General features: G+C 39.6%; 1 protein-coding gene across 3 annotated transcripts in view; it reads right to left on the reverse strand.

Moving 5' to 3' along the window:
* The window catches only part of LOC125298960, a 36,851-nt gene extending 21,537 nt beyond the window's left edge, over positions 1-15,314 (reverse strand). The window contains exons 1-2 of one of the 3 annotated variants that reach the window (XM_048249948.1): positions 15,203-15,314; positions 1,570-2,033 (exon numbers count right to left, since the gene is read on the reverse strand). In XM_048249948.1, the coding sequence (XP_048105905.1) occupies positions 1,570-2,033; positions 15,203-15,245 (507 nt within the window). In that variant the 5' untranslated portion in view covers positions 15,246-15,314. Of the gene's footprint in view, positions 1-1,569; positions 2,060-15,202 lie in introns of all 3 variants that reach the window. The other 2 variants (XM_048249949.1, XM_048249950.1) reach the window with 2 other exon arrangements.
* Between the last annotated feature and the right edge of the window lie 7,542 nt (positions 15,315-22,856).

The raw sequence follows: 22,856 nt of genomic DNA on the forward strand, positions 1-22,856 counted from the left end.
GGCCGAACACTGCAAGCGCCAATGAATCGTGCTCTCACGACAACCACGTCGTTAACTTAAATAGGCCTAGGTTAACATCACTCTGAGTTCGCATTCAAGCAAGCAAAACGATGATTTGAATACATCTGTTTCACTGGAAGGGCAAGGGGTAACAACAGGACAACACAGACAGGCCAGAATGCAGGACTAATATTATGAGAGTATTACAGTAATATGGGATATTCTACGGGAAAATAGTAGCCTAAAATGAGTCCATAGCAACAAGTTCATGTGTTAAATTTGTTATTACCCAGTGTGCTTTGTTAAATGGTCTCAATGTTTTATTGTTTTATTTCATGTGAATACTTACTAGAGGAGTAACTTATTTCAAGTAGGCTAATGCAGTTGCAGGAAGTGTGCATTTAGTTTCCATGCTTATTGTGTTTCCACAACAATGTTAGTGAGTAAATCTACTGAAATGGCCACCATCTTGGTGAAGTGTGATGTGTAAGATCAGAAAGCAGAGGTTGAGTTTAGAATGGTAGCCTAAGTCGATGTCTTTTCATAGTGCTAAGAAGCGTGGGTGGAAGGTATCGACAATTGGCCCGGGGAGGGTCATGTCTTTTTTGGAAATACTGCTGGAGGATCGTTGAAAATTTTCTTGCAGGCAGGGGAGGGTCATGCAACTTTTGATTGAAACACTCGAAATCCCTCCAGTGGCCCCGTTTATAAATAACGAACAGTCCCTAAGTGTAAGGTGCCAATCTTAGCGGTTTTAAGTCAGTCGGAGTCAGTCCTTTTCTAGTTTTGCCGTTACGACAATATCAAACATGTCTGATATTATCGCAAGTCTTTCTAGTCGTGGCTCATGCAAATAGTGATGTGAACTATAAAAACCAATAGTGACCTCTCTCCAACACCAAACAGGAAGGGGCAAAGTAGGCGACAGCTGTAGCCTATATGATTATTTGTTATTCTTATAATATTTGTCATTTCTTATACATATTTAGTCGGCTCTTCCACGTGACAGAACAACTCTATATCGGTTAGGGATGTCACGCATGAAACAATGCTGCAGAAACACGAAAATACGACTTTGAGTTTAGTAGGCAATCATTTCCGTTCCCATTTATCATACTGGGTTACCAACACTGGGTTATCTTAACCCAGCAAATTGGGTTATGCATTTAACCCAACAGGTTGAGTTACAAATATAACCCACACATTATGTAAATGTAACTACAGTCGTGTCGAAATAACCAAACACTTTGATTAAATTTCAACCCAATTTGTTGGGTTAAGATAACCCAATGTTGTGTTGGACCCCATTTTAATCACCACCTGGGTTAAAAACAACTCAATGTGGGGTTTTTTGGTCATTTATGTTATTACTTTTGTTTTTATTACTGTATTTATTTTATTTCTGAGCACCTTGGGTCAATTGCATTGCGTTTAAGTATGCTATATAAATAAATATGACTTGACTTGGTTGTTTTCAACCCAGCATTTTTTAGAGTGTATTAAAGCCTATTTCCCCCTCATGTTACAGTATGTAAATCAGTATACATATCCCCTCTCACCAAAGCTCACCTTAATCTCATCCTGTTTCTTTCCAGGAATTCGGCTGGCAGCAAACAGTTCTGACTGCTGCGTGCGTTCCATTGGCTCATCTCCCTCGACCAGCCAGGGTTCACTGTAGAGCTTGGCCATGGCCCACACCAGTGCTGCTGCCCTCCCCAGTTGAGTGTCATTCTTCCAGGTCTTCGACTGGGTCAGGACTATGGGGATGGCAGTTGAGGTGGGCAGCGCATCGGCACTGGACAGCAGGCAGCTTTTGAACTGCTCCGTCACCCAGTTCTCGCGACCCGAACCCGCGTCGGACAGCTTCCTCTGGGCCTCCTGGAGGATCTCTCTCTGCTGAGGGAAGGCATTTTTGTACTGCATGAACAGGTCAGGGCTCAGGGTGAGTTGGAGGACCCGGCCTGCTTCCTGCAAGGTTATGTCAAGGTCTGGTATGGGGTAGTCATGTAGCGCCATCCTGTAGAGAGGAGAACCTAAGACACCAACCAAACAAAGTTACTTGGAAAGAGAAGCATATGTCAACATCAGGATGTCCAGGCCTTTTAAAGATGAGATTTCTTTTTTAAATGTAGCCAGTCGCCCGCATTCAAAATTGGACAAAATTGGCCACCTAGGGACGCGAAGCAGCAACCTTATTGCATCATTGTATGCTATCTTAAGCCTCTGCATACTTTTCTTCTTATAGTTAGACCACAATTGAGAAGTATATAGTGGTGTTACGTAGCCTAAGTTCTAAACAGGGAGCACTTCACAGAGTCAGAGCACATAGAAAAGTTCCTTATAAGCATGTTAGCTTGAGAATAAATTTTACAGCACTGTCGGTATAGGTCTTTGTCATCTGTCGAATCATCAGATATGACATGGCCTAGGTATTTAACCTCCTCACACACATCAAGAGGGCTGTCTGACAAATAAAAGGTTGGGAAAGTTGATTTCCTGTCCTCAGCACTTCTAACTATCTTGTGATTATATTTCACAACTTTGCTAAGTACAGTGACTGGGAAATGCTGGCAAGCAAGCCGCAGACAGATCAGGGGATTCACTTCCCTGTTTGGTAGGCCTAGGCTAGGCCAGCAACACGCGCTGGAGAGATGCATGTTGACATCAAACCATGGAACGAACACAAGTTTTCCCAACTGCTGTTCCCGCTGTTCATTCTTGTGAAGTTTCTTCCATTTTTCATGCCCTGAATGGTAATTCGTTTTCATGTTCTTCTTCTTAAAGGGACAGTGTGGAACGTTTTAAGTTGTTTGTTAGCTATATTAACATTTTCCATTCATAAATGTGGCCTCATTAATATTTAATTACTACCACCACCACCAATTGGAAGCATACCTATGGGCTTAGAAATCGTCATTTACATATACAAAGCGTTTATAAACACTCCGTCTACATGCGCCATTTTAAAATAACGGTGAGCTATGGAGCTAAATTTGTCTCAATAATATTTGTATATGCGCAGAGGGGGATCCACAAATATTTCTTGATTTGCATGTGTGTTTTGATATCTACAAATAAAAAATCATATTTGTAACTCGTATATTGATTTTTACAAATATAGATAATGTGTAAATAAAATAATAAATAAAATGAAAATAATTTTATAAACATAAAACAATCAAACAAACTCAAAGATCGTAATTCTTGATTTCGCTTGCATCCTGACGGTTTTATGCGTTTACTAAACAAAGATTATGGAAATTAAACACCACTTTTCCATCAAAAAGCTTGTTGTAAAAGGCATAACTTGTTAGATTTAAGAACTAGGTTCGCTAGCTCTGTGTGTTATGAGTAGGGTTGGGTATCGTTTGGGTTTTATCTGATACCGGTGCTAAATCGATACTTTTAAAATGGTGCCATGCCGAAACGGTGCCTGAACCGGTACTTTGTTTTAAAAATGTTTTAAATTAAAATGGTCTAAAGCATGAATTGCTTTTTTTTATTGATAAGACAAATTTGAACATGAAATTGAACTGTTATATTCAATTTACTATCAATATCTCATTGCTCCTACGAGTAATACATTTAAATGTTAAAACAGCTTGCCATTAGGGTTGGGTATCATTTGGGTTTTATCCGATACCGGTGCTAAATCGATACTTTTAAAATGGTGCTGGTGCCGAAACGGTGCCTGAACCGGTACTTTGTTTTAAATTAAAATGGTCTAAAGCATGAATTGCTTTTTTTATTGATAAGACAAATTTGAACAAGAAATTGAACTGTTATATTCTACTTTTACTATTTACTATCAATATCTCATTGCTCCTGTCAGTCTAAAGTGTTTAGATTCCCAGCGCTAGCCTAGTAGGCATTTTAACAGCAACTATGGCTATGCGCTAACACCAGTCAGCTGAGTTTAATTAGCGATAACGTACGGAGATGGTTTCGTAGCCTCTTTGACAGCTCAGTGACATCAGGTATGTAACCTACAAATTTATGTTTTTGCCAGCTAACTTTTAACATGATCTTCATATTCATTGTGATGCTATATGGGCCTCATGCACATTAAAGATTAATATCATGCCATTATGTTGTTTAGAACACACCGTGAAATAAAGTTTTCACTTTACAACTTTGCTGATAACATTTCAAATGTCAGTTAGCACATTAGCAAGGATATTGTGTAACGTAAAGGCTACTGTTGATGTTGTTTCATAGCCTTTTGTTTGTGTGTAGTTAGGCCCACTGCTAGATTTTGACAGGAGCTCGCGATATCGCTTTAAAGTAAGCTACTTTGGCTCACGCAAGCTGTCAAACACTGTCCACTCGCCTATGTGTGCACCCCTCTGGTTTATACATCCAGTGTTTATGTTAGCTAACTGTATCTGGATGTGTTGCTATCAGAACAAGACGTTAGAGATGGCGCATGACATGCAGTGATGCCTCGTAAAAAAAAACGAATGGAAAAAAACGCTATTTAAGCACCGAAATGAGGCACCAAAATCCACGTTGTTATTCGATGCAGTTACTACCGTGTGCGTCGGCACCGGTGCCATATTAGAACCGTGTTTCGGTGCCCAACCCTAGTTATGAGCAAAGAATCTTTGGTTATGAGTCCCATAGAACAACACTGCCATCTACTGGATTAGAAAGTGTCAGCAGGCTACTTGTGGATCTGGGTGGCTTCTCTGCGCAAAGTTTGTCTCAAAAATATGTGATCCACAAATGCTGATCCACAAATGCGAAAACGAACACTGTGTGTGCTGGTGATCCAAAATGCAAATGCAAAATTAGATTTCACAAAGGCAATTTTCAGTTTTACAAATGCCATTTCATTTACAAATACACATCTACAATTGTGAAAACCAATTTACAAGTTACAAATATGATTTTTTTATTTGTGGATGTCAAAACATGAATGCAAGTCAAGAAATATTTGTGGATGTCGCCATCTATTGGATTGCGATTTCTGTGTGCCGGTGAAAAGTAGGCCTATTTACGTGTGGATTTGTGTGACTTTCATGTGAAGAACATCTCAAAAACACGTAACTTTGGAAAGCGAAGAATGCCTGTGTTGGTGATCCACAAATGCAGAATCATATTTCACAAATGAAATTTTCGGTTTTACAAATGGCATTTTATTTACAAATGCACATCTATATTTGTAAAAATCCATATACGAGTTACAAATATGATTTTTTTATTTGTAGGTATCAAAACACACATGCAAATCAAGAAATATTTGTGGATCCCCCACTGCGCATATACAAATATTATTGAGACAAATTTAGCTCCATAGTGAGCAGCTAGGGACATTTGTGAAATACAGCGCCGTCTTTGGCATGCAAAGAAAAACTTTCTTGGATTCATCTGTTGAATTTCCCTACATTCATCGATATAAGTTATGAACCCATTTTCTACAAGCTACATGTCTTCCTAACATTGCGACATTGGCATTGTATTTTCCAACGAAACAAATAAAGAGAAAAAATAACTTTGTTTGTGATCTGTCACTGTCTCAGGAAAGCTCTTGTGCACAGCTACCTGGCGCTAGACCAGTGTTTCTCAAAGTGTGGTCCGGAGACCACTGGTGGTCCGCAAGCTATCCCAAGTGGTCCGTGAGCAGACTTGGTCAAATATAATATAGATGAGTTGTTTGCAATATTGAACCAACTTGTATGTAAATCCAAACAGTTCTGCAACACTGTATATGTAAGATATGCCAGTTTAAATCATATGAGTCCTCTGACACAATAAGCAAGGTAGTTCAGTGAGTAGGCCTATTGTGTAGGCTTATATACTGTTGAAGTAGGTCTAATCTTTTTTATTTAAGTGGTCCTTCGTCTGAAAAAGTTTGAGAAACACTGCTCTAGACCCAGAGACAGTTGATAAACTAACCTACCATAGTTTTGCTAGAACTAGCAGACTACCACAAAGTTGCTGAATGTATGTTATTTCACCTAGCTAGCGAACATCACTAGCCATTCCCATTCACTTTACTGTGCTAACGTTAGCTAACTAGCTCGGTTAACAGGCAAAATTAAATGATTTATTCCATGTCCAAAAGTTTGTTTCATTGGCATCACAACAAGCAATTACAAGAGAAAAGTTTATGTTTTGACACACCTATTTAGGAGTCCGGAACTAGGGCCATCATCTAGGTAGATTCGCAACGAGATGAGCTGCGACTAGATATGGTAACGTTAAATGCTTTGCGACGGCTTGCAACGATGTGCATCATTCACACTGCTGCAACTCCTTCTGCAACAGTTTCGTCTCGACGCGGATCTTTGGTGTGAATTGGGTGTTATGGTTTTGATGTCCAACGGCTACCGTAAGTTCTATTAGGTTGCAATATAATCGATGGGAGAAGTTTTTACACCAGGAAAATTATTATGAAATATAAATTATTAAGCACTTTGAGTCCCTTCTCTGGTTTGTTTTGGATGAACTAGAGTGGTGGACACCGAAATTTTGACGATTGGTCCTGTCTCGACTTTTCTGACTCGTTTTGAATCGCCTTTGACTACTCAGAGTGACTGCCAACAGGCATACTGTAGGTAGGCTACTCAAACATGTCCTAAAACAACCCTTAACGTTCGTTTTCAAAACTGTGCAACTCATCGAGTGGTTAGTGGTGTTCGTTGATTATTAAAAGCGAATATATATCGGCGCAATGTATGATTTCCAGCCGTCTTATTTGCTATTGTGGAACTATTTATTCAGACACCTCACAACCGCTCAATATTTGAACCTGAAGCATAGACGGTGGTGCAGTAATATCAACGTGCAATGAGTCTTTCAACAGAAATCAATGGGATTTTACAAAATGCCAAATAAAACACGACAACAAGGACTTTTACGGGCTTTTCCCAAATCACGGAAGTAACGTCGACACAGCGGTATAGTAGCAGATAGTAGGCGTGTTCGACTTGAGGCAGATCTGACTTGGTCTGGCTCTCTACGTAAACGTGATCTTCAGAGGCTAGCCGGGAGGAGCTACAACAGAGGGCAGCTCATCCCGGACAGACAGGCTACAGTCTGCCTGACGTGACTCGCGGGAGACATCACGGGAGATATCGCGGAATGTTGTTTGCAATAGGGAGGGAAAGTGAAAACAGCGCCCCAAGTGGTTGCGTTCCTATCGAGGAGCAGCTCCAATGTTAAGTCCCATAGACCTATTTTTGAAAAAATACTGTGAAGCCAAATCAGCGATCTTATCCACCAAAAATATTTTTCAGTGTCTATACAGTAATAATCTTCTAACTGTGAAAGTGTCAGACCCTATTTTGCCTTATTTAAAAAAAAATCGAAATTGCTCCTTTTGTTTTCATAAACGAACTACAAAAAAAGCCACGTGACTTTACCCTTCGACGTTACTCATGGTAGCATGGTTTGTTTATTAGCCTGGTTAGCATTGCCACTTAACACTTACTGCCAGCTCTTCATGTGAGTAGAAGCACAACACCAGTTATCCAGACATAAAGGTTATCACCACGCGGTTTACATCACGTTCCGTTATTACAAAAATATGTTAAGCCAGTTAAGCAAATTGCGTATTGATCAGTTAGAGATTAAGCGCCCAAACATGTGACGTCACATGCAGCTGTAGTTCCTTATCACCGTGTTACGACAAAAACTCAAAACAATTCAACTGATCCTAAAAATAAGGTATGACCACTTGAAGCAATAGAGGTGACCCCAGTGCCTAACATATGGAAGGCATTAAATTAAGATCCCAATGTGCACCGAGATATATTTTTTCTAAAAAAGAATCCCATCCACTCCGCTAAACTCTAGGAACGCAACCACTAGATGGCGATGAGATTACTTTCCCTCCCTATTGTTCACAGAAATCTCCCTTGGCCAATAGATCAAGGATACAGGCTGTGAAAAAATGAAAAAAAATCTAGTATTATGCCTATGTTAATTACCTGAAAAAACCTTTGAAAAATGTAATTGTTAAAATGTTATAACTGAGCAGGCACACGGTATTTGACGAATGAGACTTATGTTTTTTGAGGGTCAAAAAAGATGTGTAGTGATGAAATGTAAAGTTTAAAATTGTGGCTTACTGGTTAGGTCTTAGGGCTTGAAACCAAAGGGTTGCCGGTTCGATCCCCGACCAGTAGGAAATATGTGGGTGGTGGAAAGGTTGAGCACTGAGCATGTTGAGCATGAGAGAATTGAGATTGTCCCTTAACCCCTACTGAGATAGTAGCATCCATCAGCAGGGTCGGACTGGGAACAAAATTCGGCCCTGGCAATTTTTCTCCTGGACCGGCCCACCACTGGACCGACCACCCCACACCCCCCCAAAATTAAAAAAAAAAAAAAATCCCCCCCGATTCCCCCCATAAATAACAAACACCCAGTATTATGCTGTAGCAACACTTCATAAACTGAACCCAAACATTAATCACAATAACACGGGGGTATAGGCGGAGTTTGACATTCTAGCCAGGGGGGCCAGACAAAAAAAAAAAAAAAAAACTAATTGTAGCAGCTGAGACCTGGCCTACCACGTGGGGAACACAGCATGAGCACATATGGAGAAAACAAACATGCTAAATAAAGATATATCTAATTACATTGTAACAATTTAACAATTCATCCTTATGAAATCCAATGCAGCAAGGCTGTCTTGAAACGCAATAGATAGGGGTGTCGCCTATAGCAGTTGAAAACATTCGGGGCTTAGCCCATAGTCTGGTTGCTGCACTTTTGATGAATGAATCCACCGCCTCTAGCCTCATTTGCGCCACATTGATTGAATATTTTGTACAATCATACTTTGTCAATTAAGGAATATAATGACCTGTTGCCATCTTGACATTTCTGTTTGCTATTAAAAACGAACTAGCCTATAGCCACCTAGCAGAGTGGAGTTTTAAATAACAAGATGCATGGGTTCGTTATGCTTAGCTTAAGGAGAACGAGTCATTGAAAACTCAAATTTGATTCTACAAAGGCAAAGTAGGCTAAGTAAACTCCAAACTGTAGGCTATTGAGTGCAGGGCAGACCTAAAACATAGCGAGAACTCCCGGAATCAAAGGAAGTGTTCACTTACAGTCTGATGCCTCTCCAAACGCAGAAACGAAGCGCAATCACGACATTACGTTAAGACGTGTAAAAAATATTCATATTTTGCTGTAATCCAATGACATGAAAAAAGAGTAATCCACAGCGAACAGGCCTAGATGCGCAAAAAAGGGCCATGGTGTATCTAGCCAGGCCTACGCACGTCACATTCACCAGCCAGTTCCAAACAGGTGAACGAGGCCTCTCCACTTTGCTGTTTAAACAAAGTGGAATAAAAAGTCCAAATCTACACACAACGCAAAATCAATTAGTAAGCTGACAGGACATTTATATAGCCTAACATGGCATTTAGGCAACCTTTATTGCAACGTTGGCATGGCAAGATGTCCAGACTAGTGCAACTGTAATTTTCGTTTTTTGCGTCCTGCCTCGTCAGCTTGGCTGTAATGTCGCTTTCGATGTAAGGGATCACAAGAGAAGAAAACCTGGCTGCTCCCATCATCAACCGCAGCCCCTTAAATTGTTGTTTTGTGTTATTTAAATTATTTTTAAAATATGTGGTCATGCCAGACGTATTTCACAATTTTTTTTAACAATGCAATTACCCGTTTCCACCAGAGGGGGCAGTGCTCCCCCTGCCCCCCCACAAACTCCGCGTATGGTCCGGGGGGGTCTCTCCGGGATTTTTTTTTTTTAATTCTGGTTGCTAATCACACCATTTTAAAGTGATTTGAGAGGGACAGGATTCAGGGATAGGAAGACAGGCTCATCTTCTGACTGTCTCACGTCATGTTACCCCATGCATTAAACCACATGTCACTGCTTGACTAAATAAAAAAATATAGGTTACTGAACATGGATGTTATAGAAACGTTTAATAAAGTTATCATTGCTTACATATTATACACATATCTGTTTGAGCAAGCTGTAAATAGAGTATGCCAAGAGAATGCAGGATGTCCTTGAGTAAAGATAATAACAGGAAGACGCCTTGGGTGTGGTGGAGCTGATAGCGAATGAAGAGGAACTGATGTTCATTAAAACGGAAATAACAAGTTATGAAACTGTGGCTGATGACTGATGCTATGATAAAAGAGGCCTGCTCTTTTTGGGAGGTAGAGACTGCTTAGGAGAGAGAGAAACCCCTGCTCTTAATGTTCTCTCCTCTGATCAGAGTTTGATGGTTGAAAATCTACACGTTGTCGTGGTTCTTGTTTATGAGGAAACTGGGACTTTTTCCTTAACAATGGACATCGTCATAGTTGACAGAAATTAAGTTTTGTGCCAACATGTTGTAGAAACACAACCACAGCCTTAATTTGGTGCAAACCTCCTTTACTTTGGTTATAGTCCGCGATTCACATTAACTGTAGGCAATATCACCTACTAAACGTTTTTGCTCAAGTTTGTGTCCCGTCATCACATTTTGCAAAATTTGGCTGCCTTCGTTACTAACCTACTACCAGTTGATGGCCTACTTTTTACCTGCATCGACTCGCGAATCGCGATTGATTGTGCATCTAATGTTACACTCGGTGAAGAGACTTCCACTTTCCAAGTTTCACTTTCACTGTTGTTGTGAGGCTAGGCCTACTATATGAGGAAATACTTTGAAGTTCCTTTTGAGTAGGATCAGCTCCAAGATTTTATGGGTTTTCTTTAACCTGTGCTACACTTTTCCAACAAGTTGTGCGAAAATTGTAGACTACTCGTAGTTTTTTTTTATGTTGACCATAACCGCACTACAGTAGTCTACATGGTGCAGTAAATGGAAGCTCTTGGTAGCGCGTACAACTTACGTCTATAAAAACAATTTTATTTATGGAATAAAACTAAACCTCTGGTTGCTGTTGGCCCCAAAAACACTGATCACTGTAACGACTTCATTTACATCATTGCCCCACTTGTCAAGCCCAATGACATTTCGACATTAAGCATCGCCCACCTACTGATCACTTATGGACTGCACCTCTGTTCACTTGTTTGCCTGCACCTGTATTCACTAGATCAGTGTTTTCCAAACTTTTTTTCTGGGGACCCACTTTTTAAAAATGACAGACCATCGCGACCCATTTCACTTCAGATCTTTTACATTTCATTATATTACATTACATTTGGCTGACGCATTTTAGCCAAACGACTAACAACATGGTTAACAGTTTAAGTTTTAAAGCAATTCTCAACAATTTTAGGACAATTTAAAAAACGGTAGAGTACTGTAAGAATAAGTGCATCAGTGAATGCTGTTTTTAACAGTTACGTGTCAGTTCAAGATGGCTGGTAAGTGCTAGGATTGGCAAGACTTGTTGTAAGTAGTGCTATGAGAGGAGATGTTCTCTGAAGAGCTGGGTCTTCAGGAGTTTTTTGAAAATTGAGAGGGATGTCCCTGCCCTTGTAGGAACTGGCAGTGTGTTCCACCAACGAGGAACAACAGATGAGAAAAGATCTAACATGCAACCACCAATATTGTTTTAGGCCACAGGTTCTCAAACCTTTATATGCCCCCCCTAACCATTCTACACTGCCATATGTATACTAATAGCGCCTATAGGTCTGGCCTACTATAACAGGGATTGGTGATGCACTGACTCAGTTTCCCACAACTCTGCAATCTCAATTACACATGAAACAATGTTTGTTTTTCGCTCAGTTTTGTACAGACACACAACCTCAGGTTTTCCTCATCCTGCTTTGAAAACAGTTGTGTTGCATTTTGAGCACAATCAGCGTGGAAAGTTACCTAAGGCCATCCTTACAAATATTTTTGTTTGCCGTAACCCGACCGACCCTGTCAATTTAGAACCGACCCAAATATTTATTTTTTCCCCTTTTAGTCCGACCGACTTGCGGTTGTAAACTTGCGTTAATACCGACCGATTGTTTTTTTTACTCTAAACAACCAATACAAATGCAATAAAATAATATTTATTTTAGTAGGCCCAAGTATTGTGAATATAAATTGCCTACATGCAAAGCGTGGCTCAAAAAAAAAAAAATCTGTGGCGTCATCTCTACACCATTGGTTTTACGATGTCACACTATGGCCTACGCAGCCGTTTCATTCACACAAACTGATAACGCTTTTACTTGGCACGAAGTTCTGGAAGAACTGTGGCCAGAGTTTTCTCATCCCTTCTCCCCTAGTCTAACGGTGACCGTGTCGAGTATTGAAATTGGTTGTGGTCTATTCAGCATTTCTCAAAATATGGGTCCATAACATGGACACTGCTGGTCAGGAGTCGTGGAGTGAAATTAGGCCCAGTGCTTCATCTGATAATTTGCTGCGCAGTTGATCAAGAAACCGCGGATCGAAGAAAAAAAAGAAAACAAAGCGTTTCTGCTATCGATGTCATTAAACATGGAGCCCTACAATTAAGTGGTGGTGTGAGCATTCATTCAATGCTTGGCGTCTCGCGAGAGAAATTGAAACTAATCGATAACGTTGGTATCAAAGCTCGCTTCAACCTGTTTGAAGGCTATTTATTTATTTAACGAAACTTAATAGAACGGCGTTGTTTTTTGGAACTTCCTTAGAAACAGAGCAGAGACTGTATAATACACTGTATAGCACTGAGTATTGTATAGTCAAATTTCAATATAACGTGGCCAAGAGCTATTGTAGCCTTCTTTCTGGGCACATGTGGATGAGCCCTATGACCCAAAAGTCTGCCATGACCGGGCCTCAGGTCAAAGAAGTTTGAGAAAGGCTGGGCCCACTTCCCGAAAGCATCTTAAGCCTAAGCCGCCGTAAAGTCCCTCTTCTGAGCGTCTTAAGATTTGCCGACTGTTTCCCGAAACCATCGTAGCTTAAGAGCATCATGCGGAAAACACTCGTAGATCTACTGAGTGGTCCAGAGTACTAGATTACCGGCTAAGGCGTCTTAACAGTACTTCTCACTGAGGTCACCAACAGGACATACAGAGGAATTACAACTTAGAATACATAATCCAATTTACGTTCCCATTCTTTATTGTGTTTACCTGTGATGAATCAGATTTTAGCGTGCAAAATAGCCTACATTTAATGGTCATAATAATGTGATGAAAAGCGGACAAAAATGCAATCAAGTTATGAAACGAGACGTTGCCAGAATAGTTTGACATTATCTTTGCTAAGTGAATATTTTATGAGGCCTATGAGGTAAAAAGCAGAGAAAGCAACATGTGGTTTAGTCTGTAGCCTACTGCATCAAAATCTAAGCCTACACATTTCCTCTCTTTCTTACTCCGACTTCTTTCTTATCTTCAAACGTGTTCTTAAGTGGCACCATGAAAAAATTATTGCATGGTGCAACAATCTAATCTTAAAATAATTACAATTATTTATGTCTCTGTGTGGTATATAACCTACTTGGGATGCTTACATGCAGATGTCAAAGTGTTTCTATTTTCGTATTGATGTGAATGAATGTGTAGATCCGAAGTTTAAATGGTAGGCCTATATGGAGTCACCTGACATGTCAAATCAGTGGATATTTCAGAACTATTAACGTGGACAGCTCCCCTTAAGAGCATCTTAAAAAAAATCAGGCTACAGACTAAACCAAACCTCATAGGCCTAATAAAATATTCACTTAGCAAAGATAATGTCAAACTATTCTACGTCTCGTTTTCTTGATTGCATTTTTGTCCGCTTTTCATCACATTATTATGACCATTAAATGTAGGACTAAAATCTGATTCATCACAAGTAAAACACAATAAAGAATGGGGCGTAAATTGGATTATGTATTCTAAGTTGTAATTCCTCTGTAAAGAAGTACTGTTCGCTCTTCCGGTAACGAGTACTCTGGAGTTTTCAGTGTTTTCATGATGCTCTTAAGCTACGATGGTTTCGGGAAACAGTCGGCAAATCTTAAGACGTTCGTAAGAGGGACTTTACGACGCTCTTAGGCTTAAGATGCTTTCGGAGAAGTGGGCCCAGGTCTATATAACCTGCATCAGAATGAGGTTTGCAATTGTGCGCCTGAAGGCACGGGTTGAAGACCCAGTCAGTTACGTCACGATATGCACATTTGTGTAAATTCATTCCTACGTAATCACCATGACCAAAATTGTACTTTTTTTTTTACTTTGAATCTTGAAAATTAGCTGAAAATTACCTACCTACCGACCCATTTTTATTTTTTTTTGGCTGTTACTGCAAACAAAAATATTTTTAAGGATGGCCTAAAAGATAACGTTTTAATGCGCATCCGAAAGTTTGGGGATATTCTTGCATTCTACGCAATCGTCAATCTTCAACATAGTAAGCTGTTCCTGTATATCTAAAGAGAGATGTTGTACTAGGCTGCGCGTTGCGTTGCAGACAAATGGATCCATAACAGCGTTAATTCCGATGTAAACATAGCATTGAATCCGCAAGTTAAACGTTTGCTTACAGGCCTTATACTAAGACTGTGTATTGGTGTTGTGACAAGCTATGTTGTCGTAAGAATGTGAAATGAATACATTTCAGAATAAGAGGCTTTTGCGCAATAGCCAAAAGATAATAGAGTTTGCGAGGTGGAAAACAAGAGGAAATAATAGCTTTTAAAATGTCCATTTAAATTGTAGCCTTATATAATGCATTGGTAGCATTGGTGTGCATTTTAAATCCGAAATAATAAGGAATGTGAGGAGGCTGCTATTAACTTTAAAGAGTGCATCTACAATCGAAACTATCAGCCTATGACGCAAATTGAATAGCCATGCCCGTTATACGGATGTCTGCTTTAGTTGACAGCAATGGTAACTAGATTTTAATCGGTCAACGGAAGCAGTCCGTTAATGTTAATGCTGATTCATGTCCTTGCATTGTGCAACTGCGAGGTCCATATGTGCCCCACAGAAATGTTTCCTTTTGCGAGTGAGATGCACGCTGCCCCCTCTGCGACGCGTTCGCTCCCAGTTTCAGAGCTATTCTAGGGCCGTCACTGTGGTAAACAAACTATATCCTAATAGAAAACTGATAGCTTTCCTGGTTAAATGGTATAAGCTAGGCCTATTACACAACGTAAATTGTGCTGGCGACCCCAAATATTGGCAAAGTTGCAACGGTTTGGCTTGAATTCCCTGCTACTTGAAAACAAAGAAGATTAATGTTGCTGTTAAAATGTCTGAAGTTGATGACCCAAGGGTCCTCTTTTACTTTAAGCCATAACTGATTAAAATACTCACCGGATATGTTGGGTATGATCGTCTGTGTGTACTGTATGTGCATGTGTAGCTGTCCTGCTGAAGTGACTTAGAGATAGACAGTTATATATACACACACAAGAGGGTTGGTCTAAATGCCACTCATTACAAAGCCCATTGTTTGAGTGTGTGTGCGTGTGCGTGAGTCAAAATGTAATTTCCTTTCCATTCAAAACATTACTTCCTCATTCTCTTTGACCAGGGCCGGTTCTTCTAGACAGGTGATATTTTTGAGATATGTGCTTCCTAGAGGCATTTTTTAGTAAAAGTTGGGAACAGGACTTTTTAACATAATTAAGGTGTGCTGAATCCAAATGAGTTTATGACCATCTAATTAGCATAAACATTCATTGGGCGGATGTCATTATACCATGTAAATTCATTCATATAGGGAGGGAAATTGAAAACCAGCGCCCCAAGTGGTTGCGTTCCTATCGAAGAGCAGCTCCAATGTTAAGTCCCATAGACCTATTTTTAAAAAAAATATTGTGAAGCCAAATCAGCGATGTTATTCACCAAAAATATTTTTCAGTGTCTATACAGTAATAATATTCTAACTGTGAAAATATCAGACCCTATTTCGCCTTATTTAAGAAAATCGAAATTGCTCCTTTTGTTTCATAAACGAACTACAAAAGAAGTCACGTGACTTTACCCTTCAACGTTACTCACTCTATGGTCTTCGGGCTTGAAACCAAAGGGTTGCCGGTTCGATCCCCGACCAGTAGGAAATATGTGGGTGGTGGAAAGGTTGAGCACTACTCTCCCATGCCCACATCCACGGCTGAAGTGCCCTTGAGCAAGGCACCTAACTCCTCACTGCTCCCCGGGCATCACTGTAGCAAGGCAGCTCACTGCTCCAAGTTAATGTGTGCTTCAATGTGTGACCTGTGTGTTCACTAATTCATGGATGGGATACATGCAGAGACCAATTCCTTGTATACCCAAGTATACTTGGCCATAAAACCTGATTTACATTACATTTTACATAATTGAAGCTAGCTCAGCTCAGCGCCGCCTGTACTTCCTGCGGAAACTCAGGCGAGCAAGTGCTCCACCAGCCATCATGACCACATTCTACCGAGGCACCATTGAGAGCATCCTCTCCAGCTGTATCGCTGTGTGGGGCGGAAGCTGCACTGAATACAACAGGAAAGCCCTGCAGCGCATAGTGAACACAGCTGGAAGGATTATTGGCGCTTCACTCCCCTCCCTGAAGGACATTTACACCTCCCACCTCACCCGCAAGGCAACCACAATTGTGAGTGATGCACTTTTGATGACTTTTGCACTATTATATTGACTGTCTACTGTATGCACAATTGCACAATTTCAACCCATTTTTTTTTTTTTTTGCTGCTCTTATTTCTTCATTGTATGTGCCTTCTTATTTACTTTTTATATTGTTTAATTGAATGTTATGTTTGTCTGTGGACCAAATTGGTAAAATGTCTCGTCTCCACCGTGGGATAGTGGGAAACGTAATTTCGATCTCTTTGTATGTCTTGACATGTGAAGAAATTGACAATAAAGCAGACTTTGACTTTGACTTTAGGTTGGTAATGTATGTAGTTTCGGATTAAGTTACACAGGCCTTTACCCATTTCGGTAACACTTTACGGCAGGGGCATCGCTAGCTATTTAAAACATTTAACCTACTTTGAGAATGAAAAGGAAGGCCAATCGTAATGACTCACGTCACGGCATTCCGAATATTTTGATGTTTAAAGACCGTGTAAGCAGAACGTCTCTTCTGCCAAAGTGCACCACATACAACACCCAAAATATGACATTAAAATAGCCTGTAGAATAATCATCGTCATGCACCTCAGTCAAGGGCACAGGTGTGAGCGTTCGTCTCGGAATAAACATTTGGACGTCATCCCCTTCAATTAATGGGCTATGGGTGCCTTGAAAGCAATGCATTTGAGTTGTGTATCACTAACTTTTGCCCAAAGAAAAAGTTCCATTCTGTCAAATGCTACAGGAGAGGAAGGGCGGAGAGGAAAGGCAGTGTGTCATTTCTCAATCTGTACATCTACTTGTAGAATTCCATGGTATTCTGCAACTTTCACATCCAGTCAGCGATTGCTCAAGAGAGGATTATTGTGCAAGTCTAGTCAGTGTCAGGTTTCACTTCACTTATGAATAACCCCTTACAAAAAAATAACTATAGAAATATTTTAGTGTTTTATATTGTATATTATTAATACATGCATGATCACATCATATACATTCCCAGATATGGGTAGCCTATACTGTCTTGAAAACTATATAGCCTAGTATAACAGATGGCCCTTACACTGAGCTTACTGTAATAGTAAAATTAGGCCTACACTGAAAATGGCCTAGGCCTCAAAGAGTACCTAATTCATTGAAGCCCTTTTAAGGTGTGATTTACAACCCTGGGGGCTAAGCCCCCCCCCCTGTCTTTCAATCATAGTGATGTCCCTGTCTCTTACCAAAGACGTTAAATTAAAATATAGGCTACTACTGGACATAGACCTACCCTCTTGAACAAAGCATGACTGCACTTCACCACCACACCACTAGACTATATGAGCAAACTGCATACGATCGATTTGACAGCTTTTCAAGAAGTCCGAAGAACTCACCCTGCTTTGATCGCGAGTGATTTGTCTATTTCCATAGGCGTCCATTGGGCTAGCCTACATGGTTTGATACGTGCTGAAAAAGTCCTGTTTGCTGTTGAACTTGCGCTTCGCCTCTTCTATGTTTATTCACAAACCCATGAATTATGACCCATAATACAGCCTACTTCAATGATTGTGTGAATTGATCTGTAGCTATCCTCTGCCTATGGTTCCAGATAGCCTATCTGAGACGGTGGTCTGGTTCAAATGAGTTGCGTTATGAAATTGAGAATGACACTCCGACTAAATCGTTTAGTCTATTTCTTTGTATTGTGAAATTGAAATGAAATATGGACTATTGCAATCAATAATATGTTGAAATTAATTCAAAAGAATCAATTTCTATGAAAATCTGTCAGGTGTGCGTGTGTCAAGTTATAGCCTAGGCCTACCGTGCACATACTGCGCAAAAGCACCACTCGCGCCTAGGCTATTTAATTGTATCGCCTCGGGATGTGCCAACTTTTTATGAGATAGAAAGACCCCCTTAAAGACGAAAAGATAATTCGACCTTGCAGTAACAATGAATGTCAACATTCTTCTCACCACTGATAATGTGATTTGGACTTGAGACTGTATTTTGCCAGTGTTTCGTTTTCTTTCATTTTGGACACCACATACATTGAGTGACAGAACACCCTGATTCGTCATACTATATTTACATATTTGGTATTGTTGGATTCAGAACAACCTTACCTTTCTCATAAGCCATCATATGTGTTTCTATGATAATCCCTGGTAAAGCATCTACAAAGTAAATGAAAACATTCTGCATAGATCTTCATTTTTTGTATGTCCGCTTATTTTAGGTGTATGTTTACATGTCTCTATTCATTCTATACATCAAGATATTCACGTCCAGTCTTTTCTGGTAGGTAAAGCAACTTCCTGACCATAAACGTGAAGTGAAACCTGACACTGACTAGACTTGCACAATAATCCTCTTTTGAGCAATCGCTGACTGGATGTGAAAGTTGCAGAATACCATGGAATTCTACAAGTAGATGTACAGATTGAGAAATTACACACTGCCTTTCCTCTCCGCCCTTCCTCTCCTGTAGCATTTGACAGAATGGAACTTTTTCTTTGGGCAAAAGTTAGTGATACACAACTCAAATGCATTGCTTTCAAGGCACCCATAGCCCATTAATTGAAGGGGATGACGTCCAAATGTTTATTCCGAGACGAACGCTCACACCTGTGCCCTTGACTGAGGTGCATGACGATGTTTATTCTACAGGCTATTTTAATGTCATATTTTGGGTGTTGTATGTGGTGCACTTTGGCAGAAGAGACGTTCTCCTTACACGGTCTTTAAACATCAAAATATTCGGAATGCCGTGACGTGAGTCATTACGATTGGCCTTCCTTTTCATTCTCAAAGTAGGTTAAAATTTCATGTTCATCAGCCTGATTTTCAAAATCTCTCGGTGGAGAAACCCCTGACAAAAAGGACTCTAACTTGTGGGCTCCAGCCCCGAATGTTTTAAATAGCTAGCGACGCCCCTGTGCCGTATGACAAGACTAGATCAATAGTATGGTTATCTCGGTGTGTGGGTGAATTAACATTTTGACAGAACCCAACATGTTCAATTAGGGATTGAAATGCAATTGTGAGACAATCATTCACATTATCCATATGAATATTGAAATCAAAGTGGTTAAAGTGGAAAGGAAATCAGAAAATTCTTCTAAGAATTCGGTGTAGGGGCCAGGGGGTCTGTATAATGTGACCACAGTTACAGGCTGATTAGTTTTCCAATCTGGGAGTAAAAAATGTAGGCGAAATCCTAAGATATCTGGAAAAGAAAGGACTCATACCTCCTCCGAGTGTATTGAGTCATTTGTGTTGAATTCGGTGCACTTTTGTAGTGTGCAGGTCAATTCTGGGTTCTAAACTTCCTACATAATTATTATTTTTTATAGTCAGTAAAATAGTAGGCCTACTTTGTGTGATTAAGTCCTTTATTGTTTGTTATAGTTCATTTGTTGTGTTGTGTTTTGGCAGTAGCTTTAAATAGCCAAACTAGGCTAGATCAAGGTCAGTGTTGAAATTACTGCTTGCAAATCACTGAATGCTATACCTAATCTTTAGGCCATCTGATGTACAGTATAGGCTACCCTAGGCCTTCCCGTGTTCATGGGATTTTATTTGACAGCTGCAAAGGGAAAAATGTGAGGATAGTCTTCTTTGCGCCCAGTGTACAAGTGCGTTGGATTTTACCTGTGGCCTGCCTACGAATTTAGCTTCTATGACTAAAATCAAATCAATAAAATAAAACAACAGCAGTGATTGGCTGCAAAAATAAATAATGTCACGCGTCTTGCACCTCTCAAACTGGGCTATCAGGTAACCTAGAGAAAAATTTGAAATGATGAAATATGACTAAGGCATTAAAATGCTGCTTGTTTGTCAGGATACTTTTTCACTGATTTATTTTAAAAATATGAGCTATGAGTGTGAATGTTATATATTCCATCCCCTAATTCTGTTTTACTGGTTTATTTGACAAATAATCTATTTGGATTTGCTCTATAAAGACCTTATGTCTGTTTGGGATTGTTTTGAGAGCCTATTGATGTATCTCAGAATAAAGGAATGTCCACAACATTAGTGATGTTTTTTTGTGTGCGTGTGAATGTATTTTACTTAACTCATTGAATGTAGCTGGATACTCATGAACGCATGTCTCTAGCCACAATAGGAGTAATTTTAGCAACACCGTATTTTGTGTGGCCCATAACGACCCAGTGGATCATAAAAAAAGTGCCAAAATTCACATTCCTTGCTTGTTGTTGGTACATTAATCCCATTCAGATTGCCACTTATCTGAGATGTAAGAGTTCAGTATAGGTTTAAGGTCTGGGGCACTGTCCGCTTTCTCATTTCCCCTCAGACCAACATGGCCTGGGACCCAGCAAAAAACTACACTCAAGTTCTGGTTCTTTAGACGTTCTAGGTGATCAAGCTCAGCTTTGGTTGTACTTTTTGCGTGACATTAAAGCCTACTGGAAAGATTTTTAATTGCAATTTAATTGAATGCAATTTACTTTTACAATTAAATCAAATTAATTTATCCCTCTCACCCATAGTTTTCTATTTATTTACAAATGTACATAGACCTACTGTAATTACATTTATACATAGTTATTCTACTGATCTTCATACTATTCATGCACATAGACTTATTCTTACTACTCTTATAATGTTGTTTCTGCACTACAATGACACTGTTTCCACACTGCACATAGCTGTATGTTATGTACATATCTGTTATATATTTGTCATATTGAATATCCATATTTATTCTGTTTTATTATATTCTGTTAATACACTGCATATATCTATATTATTATTTCGACTATTATAATGTTACTGCTACATCTACATACATTATTCTACTTATTGTATGAGATAACTGCTAATACACTGCACATATTTATATTTAATTCATATTACTCTAAACCACCTTCTGTAAATCAACTGTATACTACTGTCTACATTGCACTATATTTCTTGACCTGTCTCTGTATATTTCATCACCTTTCTATACTTTGCATCACATTGCATGCATACTGTAGCTACATGAATCACAGCTGAGATCCTTGGTTGCTATGAAGGCCAGTCGTTCTAAATGGATGGTTGCTATGGCCAAAGGCCAGTTATCTCTGCCGTTGTCAAGCGGGCATATTCTAACTTTATCTTATTTTAAACATCTCTATTTTACCTAGCCTACTTCCATACAGTGAGTCCCATTAAGAAGTGGCCACTTCATTCAAGGCCACCGTGATTCCACGAAAGCAACATTATTAAATTAATCTGTCACCATATGCCTATGCCAACGTTTGCAAAGAGGAGACTCTTTTAATTTGATTCACAATAAAACGTTACATTTAATGTACATGTAAACAATGAGTAGGCTAGTTTTGGTTGTTGGTGGTGTTACTGCATCCCTTAGTTATGCCTACAATGCAAAATTGTTCCCTCATGATTGTTAGACGCATTTCAAAACATCGCGACGTGAAATGCCACCACAAAACATTGTTTGTGAATCTGTCTTATTAGGAGTCCTCGCTTAAGCTGTCACAGACTCAGGCGCTACTTTTAGGTCTAAAATGCTTCCTGAATTACTCTTAGTAAAAAAAAATAGGAGTCCTAAAGTTACGAGTGACGAAGTTACGAGTACAAGCATCTCATATCAAATGACCATGGCATTACGCTAAGCAACATAAATCCCATAACGTTACCAGGGTAGGAATTTCACGACGGCCATGGCCGTCATTGCCTCTTGCGTTGGCCGTGAGGCCCCTTTGAAAATCAGAGGTTTACAGGCCACGGTGGCCTTGGTGGCCCCTTCTTTCAATATTATGCTTTGCATCCTACCAATAGCGATTTTTATTTAGCCTGTGGCCTGACAAAATAATCTTAGCATTCACAGCGCAAATTAATTTAGTCTTTTACGCAGTGGAGACAGTGACAGCACAAGAAAGAAAGTGCGTCCAAATTCACCCATTCATCTCAGTTGAACTACTCACGAAGTAGCCTATTCATCACACAGACATCACAAGTATCACATGAAAGAGCTTTTTCTCAGCTTTTAAACGATGTTACCCGATAGTTGAACGGTTCGCGAGAAAAGTAAATAATATAATTCAATTTAATCATACATTCTACTGAAGGTTTTGCGTCCCATGATCTCCCAACCCATTCATCTCGGTGGAATACTTCACGAACCCTTCTTTTAACACACAACAAACCAATATCAGAATAAACAGCATACCTTACTGAACACAAAGGTGTAAGCAGTCCCCTGTACAGTTAGCCGTTCCAGAGTAATCCAGTGTTGAATTTGCAGTAAATTTCGACATGCATGGATGTCTCCAAATTTGGGCTTTAAGTTTTACTATGTGTTTAAATTGTTCCACATGATTTCATAACCAAATACAAAACAAATGTTACAAATATCGCCTAGATATTGGTA

This window comes from Alosa alosa, chromosome 8 (assembly GCF_017589495.1).
Source record: "Alosa alosa isolate M-15738 ecotype Scorff River chromosome 8, AALO_Geno_1.1, whole genome shotgun sequence".
Lineage (NCBI taxonomy): Eukaryota > Metazoa > Chordata > Actinopteri > Clupeiformes > Clupeidae > Alosa > Alosa alosa.